The sequence below is a fragment of the Pezoporus occidentalis genome, unplaced genomic scaffold (assembly GCF_034315485.1).
Source record: "Pezoporus occidentalis ecotype Australia unplaced genomic scaffold, CSIRO_AGI_Poc_V1 ctg2, whole genome shotgun sequence".
Taxonomy (NCBI): domain Eukaryota; kingdom Metazoa; phylum Chordata; class Aves; order Psittaciformes; family Psittacidae; genus Pezoporus; species Pezoporus occidentalis.
Window position 1 is genome coordinate 21,295,701 of NW_026913855.1, and position 27,113 is coordinate 21,322,813.

General features: G+C 52.1%; 1 protein-coding gene across 3 annotated transcripts in view; it reads right to left on the reverse strand.

Moving 5' to 3' along the window:
- The window catches only part of AGAP3 (ArfGAP with GTPase domain, ankyrin repeat and PH domain 3), a 134,223-nt gene that overhangs the window by 48,071 nt on the left and 59,039 nt on the right, over positions 1-27,113 (reverse strand). For 2 of the 3 annotated variants that reach the window (XM_062618171.1, XM_062618170.1), the window contains exons 7-10: positions 23,100-23,227; positions 15,035-15,190; positions 10,987-11,079; positions 2,032-2,136 (exon numbers count right to left, since the gene is read on the reverse strand). In XM_062618171.1, coding sequence (XP_062474155.1) covers positions 2,032-2,136; positions 10,987-11,079; positions 15,035-15,190; positions 23,100-23,227 — 482 coding nt within the window. Of the gene's footprint in view, positions 1-2,031; positions 2,137-10,986; positions 11,080-12,437; positions 12,516-15,034; positions 15,191-23,099; positions 23,228-27,113 lie in introns of those variants that run through there. The other variant, XM_062618172.1, reaches the window with a different exon arrangement.

A 27,113-nucleotide genomic window follows, 5' to 3' on the forward strand; every position in this document is an offset into this window, starting at 1 on the left:
CGCTCCTGTGCCCTGCTGGCATCATCCTGTGGACACGGGAACTTGCTTCATGGCACAGGAGACAAACCTGGTGACAAACACACTGCAGCACCTCCAGATTCACCCTAGGAGGTGAGGAGGTGAGGCTGTAATGGGACATGCTCTTCTGAACCACCTCTTCCTCCAGACTTCCTTCCTGTCCCGTCCAAGAAGGTTGTAAACCAGGTATCCAAAAGGAAGGCAAGGCAAGACAAAGTGGGTTTGCTAATCAGAACAGCACACTGCTCACCACAACCTTTGTCAGCATCGCTGTAAAAAATCTAATGTGATAGTAGGTTCTCAGGGAGGCAATGCCATGGAGGGAGCATGCAGACCCCCTCATCACTGCAGAAGTCAGAGCTGGGCAGCTCTGCATTCTGCAGCCCACATGTAACCAGTCCTTGCTGTACATCAAGATAAGGCAAGACAACACCTATCTTAGGCACAAGGTTCAAAGCTTGCAGTGAAACCTGAGGGAGAAGCGCCCCATCTTGTACCTTTCTTAGCAATGGGCTGTGGATCACAAGTAGAAGTAAACCAGATTTTTGCTTGGGGCAACGCAGTAATGGAATGAAACGCTGAAGAAGTGCAGTAAGGAAAGAAATGGTGATCAATCCAGATCACCCCCTGAGGAAGAAACAGTGTAAAAAGGAGAGAAACCTAGTGTGTAGCAGCAGCATCTGGAAGTGGTTAAACACCATCCCAGAAATTGCTCTTCCTCTACAGCTGATTGTAATAATGGCTTATGATGTCTCTGATGGAAATGTGATAAACTCACACACGCGTGTGAGCACACACACAGAGCAGGCAGTGGCAGCAGCCATTCCCTCCCAGTTTGGCTCTCTAAAGATCAAAAAATGGGGTTACAAAGTTAGGGAACTGCAGAACCAAAGTATGGTACAGGGATCAAAGACTAAAAGAAAGAAGAAAATGCTCTTAAAGCTTCCAGAAATTAAGGCAAGGAATGACTTGCTTTAGAGTGTAAGGATAGGAGGATTAAAAGGCATGGCAGCTAAGGAGCTGATCAACTGAGAATTGCAAGCCCATGAGCTAGAGATGCAGGATTAGAACAGAGGAGAAAAACTCTGAGGCTCAGGGCACTCCAAGACCCATGTGTCTGAGGAACTCAAGGACAAATCGAGGGCCCAGGAGCTTTAGGAAGCACAGGAGCAGCAACACCTTGCTCTTCTCCCTTTAGCCCTGGTGTGCCCTCCAGAAGCCCTAACCTGCCCTGCACCCAGGCCCAACACTGTGCTCCCCAGCCACTGCCCGGCTGTTCCACTGCAGCATGTCCTCTGCAAAGGGTGCTGTGGCCCCGGTGTCACAGGTGTGCCCGTCCGCAGCTCACTGTCTCAGCAGCAAACTGTGCTCAAGAGGGAATGGGGAAGAAGTCATTAGCCCCACAGTGGGGAGGCGACAGAGATGGATGGGGAGGCAGCTGTGCGCCTGAGCCAAGCAGTGAAGAGGATCAGAGATGCATCGAGTGACAGCTCAGCTCGGCAGGCTCTGCACAGGCACCTCATCTCCATTACCCAATACCTAGCAGCCAGGAAAATTATTCCACACCCAAATGGCACCATCAGCCACGGCTGCAAGGAGTTCTCTGCCTGTTCCTCATCCCAGATGCATGGACACAGCAACCCCTGCTTTAATGGATGGAACAAGGGCAACAGAGAAAAGATGCATTTACTTAGCATAATTCTGTGCAAACCATGTTCCTATCAGCTTTACCCACTCAGCCTAGCACTGCAGAGACAGCCTTCTTGAGAGAGGAGAGGTTTCTCCAGGCCATGGTACAAAACAGCTCAGGCTGCCCTGTCAAGGGCTCATGCTGGACCTCTTCACAGGGCCCTGCTGTGGACAGAGACCAGGGCTTTCACCTCCTGCCAAACCCTGCCCAAGCAACTCTCTGCTACTGTGGCATCTGCAGAAGAACCTGCAGCAGCCATAGCACGAAGGAGGACACTGCTCTGTCCCACTCCACCCCTCATCCTAACCCAGATCAGTGCTTACATGCAGGCTGGGGTGGTAGGTGAGGACTCCGTTGTCACACAGTGTCACATACTTCTTCTTCCACTCCTTGTTGAGAGACTTGCCACTGCGTTTGAGGAGAATGCCCTGAAAGACAAGTGTCAAGAGACTCAGACCTTGCTTGGACCAGGCACCTCCTGCTCAGCTCCAGCACTGCCCCTTGCAGGAGACCAGTCCTTGAAAAGACACAAAGATTAAGACATGAGAAAACATCTTCTAGGTGGGCCTTCCCAACAGCATTTTCCCTGGGACTGGCAGGAAAAAAGGGCTGCACCCCTTTCCCCATCAATCCATGCATGTCTCCACGGACAGCATCCCCCTTTCCCAGAGACAAGGGTCTCCACATGCTAGTACTGATGCCCAGATCCTCTGAGGGACCCATAATACATTCTGCTGTCCCAAATTACTCCCCCCTGGGCAACTCTTCTTGTGCTGAAGGACAGTGACAACACAAGGCAGAAGCCAACTTCACAACCAACCAACACTGCTCTGTTACCACAGTGCTCCCAGACCTACTTCCATCACTGAAAGCACAGCAAGAGGGATGATCAGGGCAAGGACAATTTGGGACTGGCAGGGGCCAGCCAACACTCAAGGTACAGATCCCACTGGGGATGTGTATTATCCTGCCTGCTTGCAATTACTTCTTTGAGATGTCAACAAATGGAGCTAGGGACAGATGTCTGGGCAGTTGAGGGGTCACTTCACCCCCCTTCCCTATCAGGATTTACGTAAGACCCATCCTATGGTCTTCAGGGAAAGCACACTGCTAAGGGTTTGAAAATGATTGTGCTCCCATGCTCTGAAGCTCCTTCTTCCCACCATCCCAACCCAGAACTAACCCAGAACTCCTGTTGATCTGAATCAATGCTCAGAGCTTGGACACCTCTAACCCCCTCCCTACCCAGTTCTGCCTTCCCAGGAAAACTGCTTCTAGCAGCAATTTATCATGCATCAGGTAGGACCAGAGGTGGAGAGGGAGAAGGCAGACAGGATGAAAAGCCAGGCGCAAAGGCTCTGGAGGAGGGACTGGGGAGGAAACATCAAGTATTCTGCTGGCACAGAGGAAAGGAAAACACGGGGGGATAAAAGTACAAATGAATACCAGAGTCTGGGAAAAAGCTGGATCTATCAACTGTCGGGCCTGGGCCGTCCGAAAGCCCTGTCTGGACAAACATCCAGACTGGCTGTTCCTAACGTGGCAAAAATCTGGGCCCCAGGCCAGCACCTCCTCAAAAACCTGGACAGAAAGTCTCTGTCCTGCCAGCCTCGGCATATTTGGGGGCCCCGTCCCACTGCCTAGAGACTGAGGCTGCTGTGCCTGCATGATGGGGAAACACAACAAAAAGTTGTAGGGTTTGGCACATGCTGGGGTAACAACACTGCCAGACATGACCATGAAATCAGCAATAAATGATGCAGAAAAGGCAGAAGTGCTCCATGACCGCTTATGTTCAGTACTTGGGAAGCAAACAGTGTGAAAAGGAAACGCCTCCTACCCATGCAAGGGATAGAAAATTAAAACAGAGCAGCAAAAGCTAAGCTGTGTTGGTGGCAGGATCTGGTCCCTTGCCTTCAACAGCTCAGAGAATTAGCTGAAGAGCTCACTCAGCAGCGGTTAAAAGGTGCTGATTTTAACATGCCTCAGAACATGGCGGCAGTCGGAAAGCTCAGGCTCTGCCAAGATCGGCAAGGGGAAAAGCAATGACCCTTGTAATTACAGCCACTTAGCTGGACACTTACACTGGGCAAAACTGTGGAAAAACACCACAAGAAGTGATCAGCAAGGAACAAGGGTACAGAATGGAACTAACACCAACCCATGCAGAAAGAGGTCATCAGAGGAGTTTGATCCTACTTTTGGTAAGATGGCAACATCTCACGACAATGGTCACTGTGCTGACGCAGCATTTTTAATTTTCACTCAGTACTTTAACTAAGCAGCACAAACCATTAAAAACCAATTGTACAAAATCCATAAAGCCATTAATGTACAGAGTAAAAACTGGCTAAGCAAAATGTCTCAAACCATCACAAATGAGACCAAGTGTAATCATAAATGGCAAATCCAAATCCAACAGAAATGCTTGTATAGAGGTCCAGCCAATCTGCACTTGATTCACAGGATTTAACCAATGCCTTCCCCAAATGAGCTCAGAGAAAGCACAAAACCAGAAAACTTGAAGGAAACACAGAAACTTCACAACTAAGTGAATGATCAGTGACTGGTCATTAACACAATCTGCCTCATACAAACTGGGCTCCTGAGGACAGCATGGATTTCAGTTCAGCTCATGCAAGGTCCTGCTCCAGGGACAGACCACCCATCAGGGTGGGCTCTCAGGGCTGGAAAGCACCATCGCTGAGAGATTCCTGAGCTCCCGGGGTTCAGTGAAGAAGGTAACCCAACGTGGCAGCGGGCTGCCAGGTAGGACAAGGCAGACGGTATTACCTCCAGGTGTGATGTTATCATAGAAAGCAGAGCTGGAAGTGTCCAGAGGTCAGCTCACCATATCCTTACCTATGGCAGCTCAGGTGCACCTGCATCACTCCAACCCCTCTGTAAAAACCACCAGTGATGGAAACTGTGCTGCTTCCCACCAGCGATCAGACTCTGACACTTCCTGCCACAGGCAGGGACACCTTCCACAGACCAGGTTGCCCCAAGCCCTGTCCAACCTGGCCTTGAACACTGCCAGGGATGGGGCAGCCACAGCTTCTCTGGGCAGCCTGTGCCAGGGTCTCACCACCCTCACTGGGAAGAACTTCTTCCTCACATCTCATCTCAGTCTCCCCTCTGTCAGTTTAAAGCCATTCCCCCTTGTCCTGTCCCTATCTGCCCTTGTCAAAAGCCCCTCTCCAGTTTTCCTGTGTGTCCCCTGTGGTGGTGACCACGCAGAGCGGTCCTGGGTCCTCTGCAGCAGCCTTTAGCATGATCCGAAGACTGTCATTACAGTTCTGTGTACTCTTCTCTCCTCTGGTCTCACAGTCCCAAACCTGTTACTGCTATGCTGCAGAACGTGCTCCTGAGAGCATTAACCTGCTCACCCTGGAGCCTCCAACTGTCCCACAGCTTGAAGGGTAGTGACCTGACCAGCACACAGCCCATTTGGGGCCTGACTGTGCCAGAAGCATGACTGCTTCTCAGATCTTGCAAGCCATCCTCTCACATGCAGTGAGTGGTACCTGTGCTTCCTCAACACCAGGCTGACTCTGCTCTGGTTCTGACCATCACAAAATCATCTTCTCTAGCACCATGGCTGGGCCATGCATTTCCCACACAGTGTATGAAGCGATTCTTCCTCCTCACATGTAAAGACAGTTTAATATTATACTAGACAAATGGCAGATGCTCTGTAGTTGAGAACATTTGCTTGGTATCTTTCAAACAAATCTGCTCCAGGCCAGGCTGAAGTTACAAATTTGGCTCAAAGTCACTGGGTAACATTCTTTGGCTTCTGGGCATAATGATCCCTTCTGGCCTTAAACCTGGCTCAGTTCTGCAGTCCGACCTGCCAATACGTACTGCAAGACAGCTCTGGCTGCCTCTCCTCTCCTCTCCTCGATGTGCCTTCGACTTGATTCACCTTGGTGCTACAAAATACCTACTTCAACATTTTCAGGCTGCTGCATCTTCTATCAAGCCCTAAAAATGTGTTGCCGGTAGAGAAGAGTTCAGCTGCAGTTAGTTCAGCTACAAATGTGGAACTTTGCAAATTGAAACACAAGCAAAACCAGAGCTGGAAACAGAGAATTGAGCACTGGCAGCCCACTTTTTCAAGCCAGAAGGCATGAGAGTCCAAAACTGGGAGCAACTACAGAGTCTAAGTAAATATCTAATAAAATGGGGGGGGGGGGGAAGGGGAGGAAAGGGGCCCTTAAGGCCAAACATTTGCAAGAAACAGCTGAATTGAGGGATACAGCTCAGTTAAACTTGTTTGCTGCTGTATTGGAGATTAAGAGGCAGGGGACAGAAGCCGAGAGGATTTCAGATTTTAATGGTGCAACTGTGCCAACTGCCTCAAGGTTACAACTCTGCAGCCCAACTTCCTTTTTGATGGCAGGATGCAGAGCTTTGGCTCAGCAGCACCCAGGGCACTCTGGTTTTGCTGGAGGGAGGAAGGCCCCTGCAGCAGCTCAGGGAGAAGTGAGAAGAGCCAAGGAGGACGAGGCCATGTGAAATGCTGGAGGCAGCTGAACTCATCTCATCCCCTCCATGCAGGTCCAGGGCATGCTCCTGCACCCCAGCGTGCCTCCAGGCTGGGCTCCTCAGGGTGCCGAGGGCCCCTGCTCACACCATCACACCTCAAGCTCCTTCTGATTCACAAGAAGTAACTCGTGTTTCCGTAAGTTTCTTCCCAAGTCAAGCACAAAGGAAAGAAGCTGCCAGAGATGAAAGGGGAGAGAGCCCAACCCTCTTCCTCTCCCCTCTTTTCCTTTCTTTCCCCGCATTTTGTCGGCCGGCGCAAGTGTCTGTGTTGTGTTTGGATTGTGGTGGTGCACAGTAAAAGCAGCAGCAGCAATATGCAGCGTAATGAAGCAGGGAGCAGCGATGGCCCCCAAAGGACTCGTTTACTCCACAAATCTCCCTTCCACTCACTTTTTGCTAAGAATTTTAACAACAAACTTAATTGTAAAGTCGCGTATTGATTGGAAAATGCAAATGGCAATTTAAATGTAATCTAAGCTCCCAGCATGATCCTAGCTCCCAAGGAGGAGGAGTCACCCGCCTTGGGTCCTACTGGAGTGCATGGCCCAAACTGAGCTGGGCCAGGGACCTGGGGACCCCCGGGCTGCCTGTGCATTCAGCGCAGCCTTCCCAGAAAGAATCTGGTACAAGTGCAATTAGGACTCCATTCCTAGTAACGAACAGCTGGGGAAGCTTAGTCTCCCGGCCTAATTAACCCACTTCTCAGAGACAAGCGTCCAGAAGCAGCTCTTGCAACCTTGCAAGACCATCTGAACCTGCACAGCACCAAAAGGACATCACAACAAGGGGACCCCAAGTCCACGGTGTGGAGCAGGCCCAGCAGAGGCACTGACTGCCCCTGCAGCCTGCAGAGAGAGGAAATGCTGTTTGAGGTGAAGAGGGGCACTGGCATCCATGGTCTCAGATGTCCCAGTGGGGATTTCCATCTTTCCTAGGTGTGCTTGGTGCGTAAGGGACACAGAGAGGTCACCCAGAAGTGCTGCTCTCAGGTGTGCTGGAGAAGGCTGTGACAACCAACAGCCAGCCACCACATCTCCAGGGCAGCGTATGGCCCTTCTCCTCCCAGTGTTTCTCCTTTCTGCACCACCTAACCCAGCATCCAACTCCATGTCTGCCTTTCCAACCACCAAGCACCAGACAAGGCTGCCAGCAGTCTCTAGTGCTACTTCTCTTCCTTGAGGGATGCTGGGGAGGGACTCTTCATTAGGAACTGTAGTGATAGGACAAGGGGTAATGGGTTCAAACTTAAACAGGGGAAGTTTAGGTTAGATATAAGGAGGAAATTCTTTCCTGTTAGGGCGGTGAGGCACTGGAGTAAGTTGCCCAGGGAGGCTGTGAATGCTCCATCCCTGGCAGGGTTCAAGACCAGGTTGGATGAGGCCTTGGGTGATATGGTTAAGTGTGTGGTGTCCCTGCCCATGGCAGGGGGGTTGGAACTTGATGATCTTAAGGTCCTTTCCAACCCTAACTATTCTATGATTCTGTGATTCTGCAGGAATGTATGTACCCATCACAGTGACCACAGCCACAGGTATCATGGAAGGAGTCTGCAGGGCAACCACCCCTACTGCTGCACTGCATCACTCACTGACTTCAGCTACCTGAGGCAATTTAGGCATGCACCAGGCTTATTTTTCCAAGCAGAGGAATCAAACTGCTCCCAGAGTTACCCATCAGTGGCTGCAGCAACCCAACACAGCATCTGTTGCCATCAGCCCAGCAGTGCACATACTGAGGGAAGCAAAGCAGCCTGAACTTGCTCAAGCACCCAGGCAGAAGATCCTGCATGTTTGCCACTCTACAGCCTCTAAATCACTGGCTTCTCTGCCAGTTTATGGCTGGGCAGGACCACCAGACCATGTGAGAGCAAAACAAGCTAAAGGCCCTGCTCTTTCACTGCTCTTCAGAGAGATGGCAAGCAATGAGATCTCCACGATCTTCCAGAAAGGGCAGGTCTGTATCAGAAAGCAGAGCAATCACGAATCTTTAGGATATGGAGCTACAGCTGCTGAGAGATTTTGCTCCTTTTCCACTGGTGGCACCAAATCATTGCTCCTCTTGGAGGAACAACTCAGTGAAGGGCTGCAGCAAGGACAGTATAGAACTGCAGCACTCTGGTGATACTTTGGATCTACTACACTGCATTTTTACACATATAAACTATAACCTGCAAGTGTTTAAGGCCAGGTTGGACAGAGCTTTGAGTAACCTGGTCTAGTAGAAGGTGTCCCTGCCCATGGCAAGGGATATGAGCTGGATGAGCTTTAAGGTCCTTTCCATTCCCAAATCATTCTGTGATTCTACAATTCTATGTGGATACTGGCCTGCTTTCTCCTTTAGGATCAAAGCTCTGTGCCTTCCTAAGATGCTGTAGCACAACTGTGCAATTCAAGCAGTGGGAGGGTAGCAATTTCAGAGTGCCACAGTATCTCAAGAGACAGGTCACAGCAGTGCTCTGTGGCCTGAGCATTGCCACAGGGCCAGCAACTCCAGTAAGCTGTAAGACAGTCAGAGCCCAGGGATGGAGAGCCATTTGCATAGACTGATGTCTACCCTTCTGACCAGACACTGCTTCCCCCAGTGTCAGTACATGGTCCTGTAAAAAGGTTGCCAGGATCTCCTCTGTGGAATCACCTTCTGCAGCTTTGGCTCCAGGAGGCGCCAGCCCTGAGCCTGGGCATGGACCCAGGTCTCACAAGGTAATGTTTTGCGCCAGGCTCTCCTGGAGAGCTGCTGCTGGGCAAACTGATCACTTCACTTAAGTCCTGAACCAGGCAAGCAGCTTCACACCTATTTCCTCTTGCAAAGCACAGGAATGATGCCCAAGCCTTGTTTTACAGACCTAGACCTTTGTCTGTCTCCGTTCTCTACCTGTTGAACTCAGTAACAGCACTGTCGTGCCTACAGCAAGAAATAACTTTAATAATTACACTAAACCACTGTGATCTCCAGCAGACTGGAGAAGGCCAGGCCCAGTTAGCAACGAAGAGTGACACAGGAGCAGTTAAAGAGAGCACCTTGCCCTGATGAGTGAAGTGAAACAGTGAAAAAGCAACCCAAAGGTCCAGAAACGAAAGGCCATGGAAATGCTTCCACAACCAGACCTCCCGGAGCCAGCAGCACAGCTTTGGGTAACCAAGTCAGGTCTAGTTCAAGGCTCCAGTCTCTCTGCTCTCAGCCTCCCTTCATCACCGCACACCAACTGCCCACTGTTTCCCCCACCTGCCATGCTGGGCTGACTCAAAACCAGAGCACATCAGCACTGCCACCACAAACCATGTCCCCATCACACTGACTGGCAGCCAAAAGGCAACACATGTCACACGGAGGCAGGGCCTGAGCTGCTCTGCTTGCAGCCCTCTGGTCAGTGTTGGGTGGTGCTAGCATAGCCATGGCCATCATTTCCAGCACATGGCCCCTACCAAGGGGCCTGGCAGAGGCAGCCAGGTCTGCATGGAAATAACAGGAGCAGTGTGGACAGACGGGCAAGCACTTCAGCAGCATAAAAGGTGGAAGAAACAGTTAAAGGAGCTTTGATCCCTGCTCCAACCAGGAGACTAAAACAAAGACCTGTGCCACAGGGAGAGACAGGGGATGACCTGTCATGCAGGCATGCAGCTAGCTGATAAGCCCCTTCCTGTTGGGGCTGTGCAAACCTTTGGCGTGCTGGAAGCAGAGCCCTCATGCGCGAGACCCCCCAGACCCTGCCCAGCACTGCTCCCCTCTGGCCCCCACGCTGACCTCTAGCATGCTTCCCTCCCAGACACAGCCCAGCGCTGCTCCACTGCACTCCCCTGCCAGAGGAACTGACAACAGCCCTCTGCAAAGCTTCCAATGTATTACTACATGGACTGGAAAGGGCAGGAAGCTTTTGGAGCTGCAGCAGCAAGCAGGGTCTCCCTCTTTTGATCCACCACCCCATTCCCCTGTCAGCCTGGTCCCACCTAGATGTAACCAGCCTCACGTGCACAGCAGCTCAGGTCTGGCAGTGTGTAGGCAGATGCTGCATAACAGAAGCACAGCCATGCGCTGCAAAGCTGTGTATGGGTGAGCCTTGCCAGTAGTGCATGGAAATCCTGGTGGAAACACCATCACATCATCAAGCCAATCCATACCAGTTGGTTTGCTCAGACATTACCCATTGCTGCTTTCCAGCTGATAGACACAGGGGTAGGCAACACTCAGGGTCAATTCCAGGTAGCTCAAGCTTTCCTGGAAGCCAGGAGGCAGGAGTCTAATCCCCTGCTGAGAGGACAAGCGACTGCCCCACTTGGATTCACGACACTCAAGGCATGGGCTTGTTTGATGAGGAGAGAAGAGCCTCCCTGTCCTGCCGGAGGGCAGCTGGGCTGGTGTGGAGCAGAGAAGCAGCAAAGAGGAGAAGAGAGAGGAGAGAGCGCAGTGCTGCAGCGGGGAATGCGCTGGGACACAGATGCAGGGTGCGGATGCCCTCTGCTGGAACCACTCCGCCAGCCATCGGAGCAGCCCTTGTTCCGCACCCAGCACCGACACACAGAGCAGGGTCCGCGCCAGCAACCCCACACACCGCGCTCCTGGGGTCCAGGCAGGTGTGCAGCCCCCAGTGCACCCGGTGAGTTGGGCCAACGGGCACCCAGCTCCTCTGTGCTCTCCCACAGGGAGCGAAGGCATCCCAGTGTACCACAAAGCCTCGCAGCACTTCCCCAGGGAGCCTGCTTGACATGGGGGTGAAGGGAGGAGGATCGAACCTGCTTCATAGGAATGGCCCGCCCGCTGCCGATACTGTCCGCTTTACACTCTGGCACCTTCTTCTCCCGCTCCGGGTCCGCGCCCTTTCGAGACTGGAAGAGAAGAGACACAGATCCATTAGAGATGGGGGCACAAGAGATGGAAAAACATGGCCCCGCCATCCCCAGCAGGCTATCAGACCAGACCACTCTCCCCCAGGCCAGGTCTCCCAGCGCATGGAGCAGCTAGCATCTCTCCCGTCCCCTCTAGGGACACTCCAGCCCCAGCCTCCCCCCAACCTGTCCCCTGGCAAGCTGCCTTCTCCCCCCACAACTGCAAGCAGAGCTGTCCTCCTAGCAGAACGGGGCTACCTCTGACCCTCCCTCCCGCAGGGGCACACAGGACATGGCAACAGACAGAAATGGCATGGGATGCAGGTGGAGCATGGATGGAAGCAGGAGAGGCTAAAGGCAGTGAAGGAACTCACACCTCTACTAATCCAACAGATTTATTCTGTTAACACACTTGCACCATACAAAGTAGCACAGGTCACCGGGCAGAGAGAGATACCAGCCCCTTACAAAAGAGCATGGACAATAAATATCTATCACACGTCTAGAGAATTGAGAGCAAAACCCGCCAGCCCCCGAGGGCGGCTGCGGTGCGAGCAAACTCCAATAAATACAATATGAAATATACAGTCTGTTGAGCAGAACTCATTCAAAGTGCTTAGGACAGAGGAAAATATCAAGTCATACACGGCATGGAGCACAATCAATACATTCAGAATCACAACAATGGCAGAAGGGCAGCGGCAGCGTCTCTCTGGAGCGTCCTACACACCCCCTCAGTCCGGGAGCGCCCCATGTGCTTTGGATCAGAAAGGGACACGAGCCCCACACGCCTGGGACACCGATTCACTTGCTTTTGGGCCCAGAACAAAACAAAGAGATTGAAAGAGAAGAAAACTAAAGAGACATAGATGGCTGCTCTGCTGCGAGGAGGAAGAGGAGGAGGAGCAGGAGTCCATGCAGGCTGCAGGAGGTGCAGTAGGGAGGAAGGAGCTGAGTGCTAGCGGCAGGCGCTAACAGCAGCTCCCGCAGGCAGCAGCAAAGCGTCTTTTGGCCCATCCAGCTCCACTCGCTGCTGTCGCCCGGTCCCGGCGGGTCTGCAGGTCTTCCCATCCCATGAGGGTCGTTCGCCTGGCATCCCCGAGCATGGAAAGTGCCTAGACAGCATCCAGCAGGCCCAGAAATGTCCCAGCTTAAAGTGCAGGCGCAGGCCGTCTCAGCGCTTCCTAGACTTTACATTGGGGGGATTTAAAAGGCTCCTGCGTGTCTCCGAGGGGGGGACCCATGCTGGCTGGAGGGCGGGCGAGCCTCTAATCTTAGATCAATCCCAGTGCCCATCCCTTATCCGGCCCTGGAGAGGCAATGAAAAGTGAGAGAATTTGTACAGAGGTGCCGTGTGTAACCACCTGGATCTTCTAATTTGGAAGGAGTTGGAAAGGCCTTTTTGTTGATGAAAAGTTGGAAACAGTGGCACATATCTGCAAATATCGAAAGAATAAAGAGTTTGGCAAGTTATACTCAGAACACGGACACAAGTCTGTCAGCGATGGGCGCCAGCGGACGGACAGACAGGCCACGGAGTGGGCACTGGCACAGCAGCAGTCGGGGTTTGGACTCCGGCTACCGGGGACTGGGCAGGTGCCTCTGGGCAGGGTCTGTCTCCACCAGGCAGTCCCTGGCATGCAGACCCCCAAGGGCGGTGGGGTGCAACCCCGTGTGGGGAGCAGAGGGGAGCACGAGGGGAGCGAGAGCAGGAGAGGAGGAGGAGGAGGAGGAAAGGAAAGGAAAAGGAGGAGAAGGACTGGACCAAAGAAACCAGGCACAGCTCAGGACTCGGGCTGCAGCTGCCCTCGGAGCTGAGCGGAGCTGGACCACAGAGGGGCCTGTGCCCACTGGGGACCCCACAAGGACAGGGGGCTGCTGGCTACACCTATGCTGCCTGCCTGGGAAAAGCTATCGGCAAAAATTCAGCCTTCCTTTCCTTCCCATCCCTACTCATCCTGGCCCTGTCCCACTGCAGGAGGAGGTGTCAGGAGCTGCTGCTGCTGCCAAGACCAAATGGGGTGAAGACTTCAATGTGAGCCATGTATGTGCACCAGCACAAGAGCAAGCAAGTGAGCGTGAGCCCCAGCACCACGGCGAGTGAGCGTGAGCCCAGATGAGCACAGGTGAGCCCCACAGCGAGAGTGAGCAAGCTTGAGCCCAGAATGAGCAAGCAACTGAGAGCCCTAGACGGATGATGACGTCCACAGCGAGTAAGCGTGAGCCCCACAGCAACCCGCCCTCCTCCTCCCGCCATGAACGTGGGCCCGCACCAAGTGAGCTGAGCATGGGGCTCCAGGAGGAGTGAGACAGCGTGAACATGAGCTGACGGCGAGTCCAGAACCCGTTGGCGCGCAGGCGAGCAGAAGGATGGGTGGTAGTGCATGAGCGCCCACGTGCACTGGTGCACAGCAGCAAGCATGAGCGAGAGAAACGGCGGGGAGGGAGAAGCATCCATCAGCACTGAAGTGCAACAGAGTAAGCATGACCATTGACAACAGGAGACCTACAGGGCATCTTTCACACAGAGGAGGGGAAGGCTCATAGGGTAACAACCATGCGTCAGGAGCAGCGGATCTGCTGCCAAGGGCGGTGTGTGCTGCGAGGAGGAGGTTGGTGGGGGACAGCCTATCTGCCAGGCAGCAGAGGGAGTGGGGGCAAGCACGTACAGGCTGGGAACATGGGCATACAGGAGTTGGGAGGTGTATGAGATGCCAGCAGTGGGAAGTGCACGGAGCATTCAGGACGTCAGAGCAAATGCTTCTAGAATGTCAGAAGCTGGAGGAGATGGGCACACTCCCAGCACCAGGAGTCAGGGGAATGTAGGATGCCAATAGTGCAGTGAGAGAGATGGGGTATGGGACGTTGTAGATTTATGTGGTCTCGGTCCAGGGCAACGGCAGCTGTTCACACAGGGTAACATGGTGCAACACGTACAAGGACTTTGTGGTGGCCAGTTCCACAGACAGCAGACACAAGTGTACTGAGCAATGGTGGCTGGAAAGCACATTTAGATGGGGAGGAGGACAGGCCTGAGTCCAACACATTTACAGGGGCACCAGGGGGAGAGGAACACATTTACATGGGGAACAGAGGCTATCTACACTAGACATAGGAACTTGGAAGTATGTGTGTGCTAAGAGCAAGGGGAAACTCACGGGCTGTGCTAACAGTAAGGCTAAGTGTGTGGGCAGGACTGTGTGCACAGGCGTGTGCATGGTGGGAGAGTGTGCTGAGAGGCAGGCAGGCTGCAACTCAACCAGCAGAGAGAATAGCTGCAGACATTCCCTGCACCACCTGGGGCCCAAGGCTTTGCTGGCTCCCTAATGCCCCCCTCCATCCATGCGCCACAGCAGTTCCCAGATGCGCTGCTCAAGTCACACAGATGCCCAGTTTGGGTACTGGAGAGAGGGAAGCCCAGTGTCTAGCGCTGGGCTCTGCACAGCACCACCTCGCACAGCACATCTGGCACCAAACAGGAGGCTCAGGAGCCAGGGACTTTGTGCCATACTCAGGGGCATGGCCCCAAGGAGAGGAACAGCAGAGGTCACTGGTGCTGTGCACGCACAAAGTGCAGCTCTCCCCAGCAAAGATAAGGGAGCTCTGCTCAGACCCATGCACACTGTAAACACACACACTCCTACGTGTGCAAGGAGCAGCTTGCTCTCAGGTGCTCCCCCATGCACACACATACACACTCACCAGAAGCAGCTCTCAACACCACGGGCCCTACACACTCAGAAGACTACCTCTCCTGTGGGGAGAACTCCCCATGCACCCACTCTGCACTCCCTACCACCCATCCCTCCCTGGCCAGCACAGCAAGGTTCACCTAGAGACTAGTGCACGGAAGCCTGTGGGACAAGACTGCTGTGGATCTGCTCCCTTCCCCTCCTCTCTTTGCCTGACCCTCAGAAAACTCATCCCAAAGTTCCTGCGGCCCCAGTGCGCTTACCGTGAATATGTTGGAGCGCCGCTTGGATTGCTTGCGGATGGGGGTGGGTGTGTTGGAGGCAGCAACGGTCTCAATCCGCAGCTCCCGCTGGCTGATGCTAGGTGTGGAGGGCACAGAGGAGGAGTAGTCACTGAAGGCTCCTCCACCATTGGTAGCCTAGGGCAGAATGGGACAGTCAGAGACAAGAAGATGCCTGGGGGTGTGACCGCAGAAACACCTTCCACCTACGCAGCCTGGTGCACCAGGGCAAGGAAGTGAAGCACAGGACTGGAAGAGGGGAGACATCCCACACCACGCACTGCTCCTGCCTACCAGGCGATCTTGGGAAAGCAGTTTCCCTTCTTTATGCTCCAGTTTTATCACTGATAAAAAGATAAAGCTCTGAAATCAACAGTGAAGAGCAGCAAACAAGAACTTAAAGAGAGGAAAAAGCCATCCAAGAAGCAGCCAACTTCTTCCTTTCTAAGGCAGAGCAGGGGACTTGTGACTGAGGGCAGCTAGGTGTGCCGCAGGGAACTCCTTCTCTGGAAGGACTCGGAGATGGACCTCTTTCTGAGCCCCATTTGGGAAGCTACAGTGCCCCTACTTGCCAGGGCTATCCCAGGCTCTGGAGCAGCACCAGAACAGCCTGCCTGCAGCACCATGCTTCCTGAAGCCAGAGCAAAACACCCTTCCACAGCAGGGATGAAGATCATGGAAAGGCACACTACCCTGACAAAATGCCTAAGAAGACCTTCATGTCCAGGTGGGTCTGGAACACCTTAACACCAAGCTGGAGACAGGGCAGCACCAAGGAGCAAATCCTCTGCAGTCTGCTGAGCTCTACTGCCCGCTCAACAGGAAAGGGAGCCTCGTACCAGAAGGGACTCATTGCATTGAGCTCTGATGGGCCACCAGCCCAGCAGCACACATGGCTCAAACCAAGGAGGCAGAGGCCACATTGCTGCTTCTGTGGCTTTCAGAAAGCCTCCCTGCCAGTACAGGACTCAGACTGCCCCAAGACTACCCAGAGACAGGAAAGCTTCTGGTGCACTGAATGTAGAATGAGTGGGAACCTGGTCTGCTTCTACTTTTCCACATGTAAAAGCAGGGCACTCTATATGGAAACATGACCAGGCTTCTTCTACGTGTACTGTCCAGCTGATGAACCCTATGCTGAACGAAAGAGCTCTGCTGCCGTGTCCCACAGAAGAAGGGACCACCAGGGACACGGAGAAGAAAAGCAATGTGCCACCCTGCCAGTGACTTCTGAACTTTTAACAGAGCGAGCTCCTGCAAACCATAGGTTCAACACTGAGTGAAGAAGTGTTCTGCAAATACTGTGATGAAGGACCACATGCAGAAAGCTAGGGCTACTGAGTCAAAGAGAAACTGTTGAGACAGCTCAAGTTTAGGATCAGGCATAACAATGTATGTACAGTCAGTATTTAATTGATGCATAATGGGTGAACCATGTCAGAAAAAGATTCAAAGCCTGAGGGAAGAGATGGCCAATGCCACAGAGATGGTACAGAGAACCTGCTACCCAGGAAGATGAGCCAGGCAAGGCTGCCAGAAATCCAGAAACCACTCTAAGGCAGTCTTCTGGCTAAGTTCTGCATATTTCAGTATCCTGGTCAGCACAGTTACAAAGCTACAACTGTGGGAAGGATTCAGTTCCAAAGAGGCTGTAGAGTTCAGGCTCCTGCCATAGCAGCTGGGACAAGCCCCATGGATGTTAGGTGATGGACGCTAAACTCCCAGGAAAAAATCTTGCTAAACTGTGGTTTATGTTTTACATACTCCCTGTAGTCTTGTTTGTAATTTTCTTTAGCCTGTAAGTTTGCCTAGTGTTGGAGACAAGTCAAGGTTATTGCCTGTCTCAAACAACAAACGACACAAGCATTTGAGCCTGCTTGTGTCCCACAGACACCCAAATCTCAGGACAGGTACTGAGGCTGAAGGACGTCTTGCACCAAAGGCAAGCGCGAGGGCTGGTACCATCCCATGAGTTCAGGGAAGAGGAGAAATTGGCCCGAAGGCTGGCAGCAGCATACCCTGAACCATCACACCTTTCAGCTCAAGCAGTAGGGATCCAGAACAAACCACAGGGATGTGGGAGAACCCTGACAAGATGGCATGTCTGGGCAAAGATCTTATTTTTGCTCCTGGAAGCTACTTTGCCGATCCACCTGAACAGCCACCTGCAGTCGCTACTGGAATCTAAGAGCACAGCAGAAACTGAAAACTTAGTAAAACACATGCGGGACAAATCCTTCCCATTAGCATGTAATGGGTATGTATTGAGAACTTCAAAGAAGTGCCAAAGGGTGCCTGAGGAGGGAAGAACTCAGCTGAAGTTAAGATGTAGTAACTCTTGGCATAAAAAGGCGTAAGGCAGAACAAGGAGTTACATTTGGGAAGGGCTCTGAACAGAAGGCGGCAAACAGAACAGAACAGCAGCCACTGACTCAGCACCTGCACAGGGACAGGGAAGACACCAGGAGTGCAGAGACCATGAAATGGAGGGATCACGAGATGACCAGGCAGCAGGACATGGGCTTCCACAAGGAAATACAAACGTCCACTGCTTCAGCTGCCAAGACACACACGCTAACTGAACCCTGCTGAAACATGCTGCAGCAGGCCGGGAAGCACTCATTACCCAGCACAGGTGAGCTACAGTTTGTGTTTCATTTTATTTGCAAACTTTAATTTTCCACCTCTTTCATCTGCTCTCCTACTGAGGTCTCCCTAAATGCACTTCCCAGTGTCACAAAGAGCCCATGCAGGACCGCAGCCTGAGGACATCAGTGAAGCCGTGACACTGGGCAACCCGTGCCAGGAGGGCAGCTGTGCCCAGGCAGCACCCAGTGGCTACACAGCTCACTCCACCAGCCTGCAAGGCTTGGTGGGGGTGCCTGTTGTTACCTTCTGCCAGCTGCTGGGAATGAGTCCCTGGCAGAAAGACAAACTTCCACCCCACAGCAAACAGGCAGCAGTGACTCATCCCACAGCCTGGGGTACTCCTAAAGGCATCTCAGAGTGCCTGAAGAAAGATGGAGAAAAGGGTAGCAACAGTAAATCAGGTGGAATAACTCTGCAAGTACTGCAAGCATCCACTGGCCTGAGAAACTCCCACCCACACCCTGTGGGCATGAGACAGGCAGCTGCCAGAAGGGAGCAGGGTGGAAGTCAAGGCCAAGCCAAGGAGCAGGGATCCCAAACCCACCTAACCTGCTCATCCAGTGATGGGTGATGGCAGGATGCAGGAGAGGAGAGCCTGAACCATCAGGCAAGCAAGAGCTTTCCCTCTGGGGCTAGAGGGTCCTGGGGGATCTGTGCTGTCTGTTCCAAAGGGTGCAGATCCATGCCCCACATACTGCTGGGAAGGCCCACTGGTGTCCCCAGTGAGCATGCAGGACTACCGGGCCTGGCCCTGGCTCCTGCCACACCCGAGGACCAGGGAGATGCTGAACGTGGTACCCAGGGTCACACACCTGATGAGCATCTCCTGTACACATGGTGAGTGCTGGTGGAAAACCCTGACCACAGCTGACCTGCTATTACAGTTCCCTTCCCCTCCACTTTAATGGAAGAAGGCACCTTCTTCCTTTGAGGCAGCAGGCTGCAGAATAACCCCAAAACTTCCAAAGACAGAAACGAAATCAGGGCCTTTGGCTTGTTCAAGAACTGTTAATAAGGAGGACCATCCACTGTGCAAGGACATCAAAACACATTCACACAACATCACTATTCCAGACCGCTATCAGTCTGGGAACCTGACGCAATGGTTTGGAAACCAGCCACAACCTCACACCAGGAGAAGAAAGTCCTCTGGATAGACGGAGACAGCATCACCAGGGTCCTCTGGGGTCTCTCCTCTTCCAGTAATTGCAATAGACTGGCCAGACCGTCAGGAATGGCCATTTCCAAGAAAGTTATTTCAACTCAAGCAGTAGCATCAAACTACTTCCAGGAAAGATGTCGCCAGGTCTAGGACAAGAGGCAAGGTTGGTTCTCATATTCCACCTACTGTAAGCAACCCTTTGCAGGGACTCCTTGTTCCCATTTCCAGAACACAAGTACTTCACTGCCGGCTCCAGGAGACAGAGCTGGCCCTGCTGCACAGGCCAGGGGACCAGGCAGCAAGCAGAACATCCTTCTCATCTTAGACAGAACCACCATTTCTCCAGGCACACAGATATGAAGGGAAGCAGACCTCAACCATAGCTACCAGCAGAAGGGAAGAGGGATGATCTAGGGGGCAAGGAAAAGCTGTTGCTAACAGCAGAAAGGCAGCCTGCTAAGGGGAACAAAACGCTGTCCAAGATGTCATAACTGCTTGGAAGGGACAGAGCACGCTGCCACCATGCACGGCCAGCAGCTGCAGGCAGCACCTCTCAACACCCACAGCCAGGCCCTGCACAGAGAGAGCAGTGCACAGGCTCCCAAAAAGGCTCCTCCTAGCCAAGTACTCATGATGCAAATGCCAGTCCCGCTGCTCCTACTAGCGGTACTGAGAAGAAAGAGATCCTTCTGTCTCAGTGTACTTTATACACAACACCAGCACCCAGCTGCCGTCCAAGGCAAACAAAAGCTCCTAATTCTATTCTTTGGCTTCTTTCCATTTCATCTACATGTTAAACCCTTCCTTGAGATCCTTCTCCATGCCAGTTCCTGCTCCCTTACTTGTGAAGACAAGTAGGAAACCTCGGCAAGAGCCCCATACCCTCAGGCAGAAAAACACAGAACACAGCACTACTCTGCAAAGACCTTACCACCCTCTCATTCTTCCTTCCTGACATGGGAGCCTGTCCATCTCTTCCCAGAGCTTCCCCACTGGGTATCTCAGTGCCAGGAGCAGAGGACCACCATCACCCATCCCGAGAGGCTCCGGCACTTCTGCAGCCCAGACCTGAAGAGCAGTGGCCAGCAGAACTCTGGAACTGCGTGCACCCAGCACTCCCCTGCATTAGGGACAGCTGCTCCAGCCAATGCTGGAGACCATACCCTCTGGGGTGTCCCCACTAGCACAGTGCACTCCTGAGCAGCAACTCCAGGCTCTTTTGCATCCCTAATCACTGGGTCACTGCCTCACTATTGGATGAGGTCCCCTCTATATGGCCACAAAGCCCATATGCACCAGAGTGTGTGGGCTGCTCCACCCAGTCCATGTTAGAAACACCAGCAATCAGTGAATATGTGTTCCCCAAGCCAACTGGATTTTCTCTGAGGACAGTGGGAAGTAAGAACCTCATTCCTTAGCCCAAGTAAGAAGGGGGAAATACTTCTCAGCATTTTACACTCACTCACCAGTTTCATTACTTCATACTCTATTTTCAGAAGTGCTTTTGTAATGGAAGAGAGATGCGTAAACCACAGCAAAGATTACTGCAGCAGTTACTGGGAAACGACAGGGTTTGTAGTTGAGCCACAGAAGACCCAGGGAACAGAAATTAACTTTAACCCTCACTGTGGCATCCCGATTTGCTGTGCAGGAGGGACACAGTGTCAGAGAGGCACAGAGCATGTGCAGGGTGGGAGGAAGCTCCTGAAGGATACTGCTGGCACTGCTACAACCCAGGCAATCAATAAATATTTCTTGCTTAGAAAGGCCTTACAGTTAGCTGCAATTTCCTGCCAGCTGCATGCTGCATCACCTCCCTTTAACAGCCCTCCTTTCCCACCAGAACTACCTATGTCCCTCCAGCACAGCCCCAGGAACACAGCAAGGTACTGAAAGTAAGGGCCCTGTCTCAGAGCCAAGGAGCCAGCATTCACTTCTACACAGATGTTGTCTGCAAACCAGGCTGAAAGATGCTCTGCAGGAAGGAAAGGAAAATAGGGAGGTTTCTGAGCAAAAGCCTCTAACCAGCTCATGATAGGCAGTTAAAAATGTCTTCTGACACCCAAACTTTACTCCCCATGGCCAGTCTTAAATCCACCCCTTTTCTTCTAGCACCTTCTTTTCTTAAAAAAGTTCTTTCCTTTTACAGATGTGTACTTTAAAGGTCAGGTTTGGTCCATTTCAGCCTTCACTTTCCTCAGCTAAACAAGTCAAGTGCTTAACTTCCTCTTGTGTTAAGGCCTCTTTTCTCTCCCACTTGCCTTTTGCTGCTCCTCCACCAGTTTCACTGCATACTTACATGAGCAACTGGAATCCGACTAGGAAGTTTGGTATACCCACACCCCGCAGAGGGAACACATTTTTAGCTTCACTACAGACGTTGCCTGGCACAGCAAGTACCATTAGTACATACTTGTTAGGACCCTTTTCTCATACTTGGGACACTGAAGAAAATATTAAACAAGTGTTGATCTCCTCCTTGAGAAATACTGCCTGTGGCCATTTTCACCCCCTTCCCCTTTCCATACAGGCTGTCTCTCCTTCCCAACCAGTCTCTGACTGTTTGTAGTTTGTCTGCTAATAAAAATCCTCAAGTTACAAGATGCACTCAAATCCACATTTCCCCTGGATTTTGTCTTCACCTTGGATGTCTCCTATTGAGTCCCTCAGAAAGCACCTATATCCAGACACACTGTGGGGCACAGTATGGCTGTCTATGTTCTGCACACAGCTGAGCTCACTCTGCTTGTATCCCAAGCTCACTGGACACAAGCAAGCTCTGATCAGAAAGCCATGCAGCTTCACCAAGTAGCTCTGCCTGTCAGCAGGGATCAGCCCATTCACTTGCACACAGGGGCTTCATCTGAACTCACTGGTGTCTGGGTGATCTGGAGCACCAGGCACTGGTATCTGCAAAAATCTGTGCATACCTACTTGCTATACAGCTTCAGAAGCCTATACAGTCAGGTATAACTTCACATAGGTATGTAACAATTCTGATGGAAGGGTCCAACCAGGGGCTGCAGACACTACTCAGGTTTCTGCTGGAATAGCTTCTCCTGTGGTGGTGTACCAGAAGTCCTCCCAGGGGTGAGGGGCTCAGATACACCCTAAGGTTCAAAGTTAAAACCCCTATGAGAAAAGCATCAGTATGCCTTTTCTTCAGTTGTACATGCTCCTTAGATGCTCTTTTCCTCAAAAATCACTGCAAGCACTGTTCACTGCTGAGGCAGCTGAGGAGCTCCCAGCTGCTCTAGCCATGCCATTTCCCATCTTCCATACACCCAGCTGCTACACTTGCTGTTACTCAGTCTGACAGCACCATGACAGACTTCTTGAGTCCTTGCTACAGCTCCTGTGATTTCATATGCCAGCTGCTTCAGAGTTGGAATCTCTTGGCTTGACTGCCCCTGAGGAGCAGCAGAGCTCAGTATCTCACCCTCCTCATCAGAGAGACAGCTCAGCATTTATGCAGGTGCTGGAAACTGCAGCATAGCCCTAAGGCAGTGAGGCGGCTGCCCAAAGGATCTCCTTCCTCCAGCTACTCACCATGGCAGCTGGCTTTGGTTTCTGACCTTCCCCTCCTGCATCAGTTGTGCCCCACCAGAGTCACAGAACAAACACCTCCTGCTTCACCATCCTCCCAGCATGGAGACGTTGGCAGTCCTTACCAGCTAATGCTGTTCCAGAAGCACAGCACAGAGCCCTTCCTCTGACAAGAAGAGGTGAACCTCTCTGTGTTAATCCTTCAATTCACCACTGAATTTGCCTGCACGAACACACGCCTTATGAAGCCCACCTGTCTATGCATGGAAGACCATCAGCTTCCAAGCTGCCAGGGAGAGCAGGACTGTGGGCAGCTGTGTCCACCCAGGCTTGCCTGCCTGGCCACGGCAGGCAGACTGAGGCCCCTTTCAGACCTGCTCTGCCCAGGACCTTCCCTGCAGACCACTCACCACTCTACTGGGGGTGGCTGTACAAGCACCCCACAACTGTTGGAGAGCATGAGCCAGACCCAATAGTTTAGACACAAAGCTTGACCTCAGGGCAAGAATCAAGCCATTGTGGGCTACAGACTGATGGGCCAGGGTGACAACCACTTTGTTCTTCCCAAAAGCTACTCCAGGGCTGTAGTGCGAGCCTAAGGCTAGGCTAAATGTGTTGTGTTTTAAGTGAACTGAGGAGGGAATGGCAAGGCACCTGGGCTTCCTGGCTTTTCCCGTTCCCATTTCCCACCTGGTTGATGTGAACAGAAGGAATGGAGGCTGCAGAGACAGACGAATGGCTGGGTGAATTGGGCAGGGACTTGCAGGGGCCAATGGAAAGCTGCTGTTTCTTCCGTAGAGCCACCACCTTCTGAGCCACTGGAAGAAGGGAGAAAGGACAGAGTCAGAGTATGGAAAGCAACTTTCTCCACCTGCAGATTTCTGGGGGGTGTCTGTGAGACCCCAACCCTTCCTCTGACTGAGCCCAACATCTGGGGCTCAAACTGCATCACCCTGTGTTGACAGGGAGGATTTCTGCAGAACACCCAACTTCGCAATCCCCATTGCCTGCCACTGTCACACAGCCCAGCTGCAAGGGATAGTGTTTGCCTGTGCCTGTTCCAGCAGGCAGCAGGGCAGGCTGCCTATGCCGAGTCCTCAAAGGCCACTGGCTCTCTTGGGTCTCACACAGAGCAGTGACTTCATGTGGACACCAAGGAGCCACCCAGACCCCTGGGCTGCTGCAGAAGAACCCCTGGGCAGCCAGAGTCACTTCTTGGCCACCCCCTCACAGCAGCTACAGGAGCCAGTGGAAATGAATAGCCTGGGCAATGCCACCTCCATTAGCCTGGTCCCTTGTGACCCTCACAGTCTCTACACGTTCAAAAAACTAATGTGAAGAACAACTCTCCCAGTTGCTGTGACCTCACTGCCTGATGCCAACAGCCTCAAATTGCATTTCAGCCATCCCAATCTCCTACCTTTTCTGGAAATAAAACATCTTGAGCATTGTCAGAGAGCATGACAGCAAACAAGCTGTTGGGGAATTCAGGAGAACACATGGCCATTCTCATTTTCTCTTGCACACTGACAAACACAACTGAAGGCACTGGGAACATCACATGTCCAACCCAGCACGCCTAATATCATGCACTCGTGCAATAAGGAAGCTGCCACATTCCCCTTCCAGATAGATGTTGCACCACATACATAGTGTGACCAAACTCAAATGTTAACAGCAACTGCAAATCCCAATACAGCTGCAGTGCCATGTCCCATACAGAGATCAGTGAAGGCCTGTTGTCCACGGCTCATCTGATAAAGCTGGGAGCCTGTCCAGACTCCCAAGGTAAACATTAATCCCACAAATAGCAGGAACTCTCCTAGACCCACCAAACAGACTGAATTAACTTGCTGTTTTTTCCTGCTCTCCTCCCTCTGGCCAGCTTCATGCTGTGTTCACTCTGTGAACCATCTCTCCTTCACACATTGGCCAGGCCCACTGTGAGCTCAGGTACCTCAGGGGCCAGAAAAGATTCAGACAAACTCCTCAGCAACTGCTGTCCCAGGCAAAGAGCCTGGAAGAGGCTCTGCCGCGTTGCTCATCCTGTACCATTAGCAATGGTACTAATCACAAGGCCAGCAAGGCCACACTGGTGGTAATAAAATCTCACCAACCCTTAACTGAGGTATCTTGAGGCAGCCTTCCCATTTCTACTTGCTAGGCAGTGGTTCTTCTACATCCTGAATATCAGCCAGACTTTTTCAAGGACAATTTCTGTCATCACTTAAGCCAGTCTCTGGGATCATTTGCTTTTCACTATCTCTGTGTGGTGTGGTTGACAAGCTGGAGGGAAGCAATGTCATCATCAGGGACCGGGACGCTGGAGAAGTGGGACAGTGCCAATATCATAAAGTTCAACAAGGCCAAGTGCAAGGTCCTACACCTGGGTAAGGGCAATCCCAAGCACATATACAGGCTGGGAGAGACTGGATTGAGAGCAGCCCTGAGGAGAAGGACTTGGGAGTGTTGGGTGGCAACAGAAGTGCAGCATATGCTCTGTACAGCATGGACAAGCAAGCAAACCTTTGCAATGAAAGCAAAGACCACCACTTTGAGAAGTCTTCCTGTTTTCTGCTGTGCAAAGTCAGCATCTTTTCCTGCCTACACAGGGCAGGTCTCCCACGATCTGGCTGAGTAATTTGTGCTGGAGAAACCTTATAAAGATGAGGTCTGTCTGGTAACTGGATCGCACGCAGGGCAAGCTCCTCACACAACCCATGACTGCCAGTACTCCAGATACCAAAAGAGATGCACCAAGATCCACCAGTGCTCACTGGGAAAAGCCTCTTACACACTCCAAAAATGGCTCCTGTCAATTCAGCCTCATCCAAAACTGGATCGTGGAAGTCCCTGAACAGCTCTCAGATGCTGGTGATGTCTGGGGCCATCCTGCCAGGCTCAGCTCTCCTCAGCTCCTCCTGCCCAGCTCCTTCCCTGTCACAGCTTTGCTCAGGAGCCTCTGTGCGGTCCTGCAGTTGAGCAGGCAGGTAAGAGCACTGAGCATCTGAGATTTACTCCAGATCTCCTATGAGACGGGGAGTCCCTCTGCTCTTAATTATCACACTGCTTTCTCCATTGCTCCAGGCAACACGTTCAGCCAGGGCACAGGTACCATCATGACACACAGAGGCAGCCCACTGCAGGAAATATGGCATGGCACAAGGAACTGCAGTAACACGGAAATCTCCTGCATGCACAGACTCGAAGGCCAGAAGGATCTCTCCAGCTGAAACAAAGGTTGACCCCTTTATGCTGCCAGGCATTGAACTTCACCCAACCTATACTGCATCACTCATCTGGGTGAGAGTCTCCTCCAGTAAGGGACATGGTCTGGATTTGGAGAAAATACAAGATACAACATACAGCACTTCCCTATGCATGTTTTCCAACAGCTAATGAAAACAGGGCCACTAAGGGAAAAAGTAAAGAGTCTTTAACATTTGAATTCAACTGGCTTTGGCTTCTAGCATGAACTCTCTGTGAGCCTGCAGAGTCTCAGTATCTGAGATTTTCTCTCCATGCAGGTATGTAGTTATTCTTACACTGTAATCAAGTCACCTATCTTCTTTTTGATTTACTGAATGGATAAGCTCTTAGTGAATCACTATCAGGTATTTTCTCCAGCCTTGATTATTTTTTATAGCTATTTTTTTAATCTTCTCAGTTTCTCTATGTCCTTTTCAAGTGCTCAGACCAGAGTTCAAGAACATTCCTCAATGCTCCTCTTGCTGCCCTGAAGGCAAGAACCCATGTGGACTTGCACTCAGTGCTCCCCTGCTTACAGGCCCAGGGTCAGCACCAGCCCTCCCAGCAGGGCAGCCCATGCTCCCTGTTCCATACAGCATCAGCATTTGCGCAGACTGACATCAGTTTTGCTTGAATGTTCTCTCAATTTTGTTTGAATGTCTTCAAAAGAACCAACCCACTCTCTGCGGTCTTCTGGACTTCCTCAACCTCACTGCTCCTCACATGGACAAACCTGCTCCCTTGCCCCCTGACCACACATACAGCCTGCGAGTAAGCCCAGACAAGAAGCACAGCACTTTGCTCACTCCTGAGCCTCCAAGCAGCAGCTCAAGCTCTCCCAACAAGCTTGCTAAGCAGTGCTGGCACTACAAACTGCGCCCCAGTCTCACACAAGAGCCTTCATCTCACACATCGCACTACTTTAAGTTGTGTTATCTCTGCTCCCAGGGTCAGCAAAGAGAAAAAACAACCCCAGAGCACAATCCATTCTGTCTTGACATTAAAGGATGAGAAGCAGCCTAGCAAACAGCAGCTCCTAATCCTGCAGTGCCTTCCCCAGCCCCTTCCCAAACCCACCAGCTGCTGTTCTTCACTGTATTGTCCTTCAGAGAAGGGACACACAGAACCAATATGAAGGAATACGCTGAATAAATTTGGTGGCACACAGTGTCACATGCTTTCCAGAAGCCAGGGACAGTTCTGCACACAGCCCACCTGCTGCTTCCCTCTTCAGACTTCTTCTACAAATCTCTGAGCTAGTTTAGCAGATCCTCCCCTTCCAGGTCTGCCACAGTTTTTACTATTCCCAATTGTTCCTTGCCACCAATTCTCCACTGCTCATGAAGAGGAGGAAGAAGGGGTGACTCAGAAGGAACCTGCCCAACAGAGTCACCCTAGATTCCCCAGGAATACCAAACCAACACAGAGGCTGATGGATGCTAAAGGGTTCCTGGC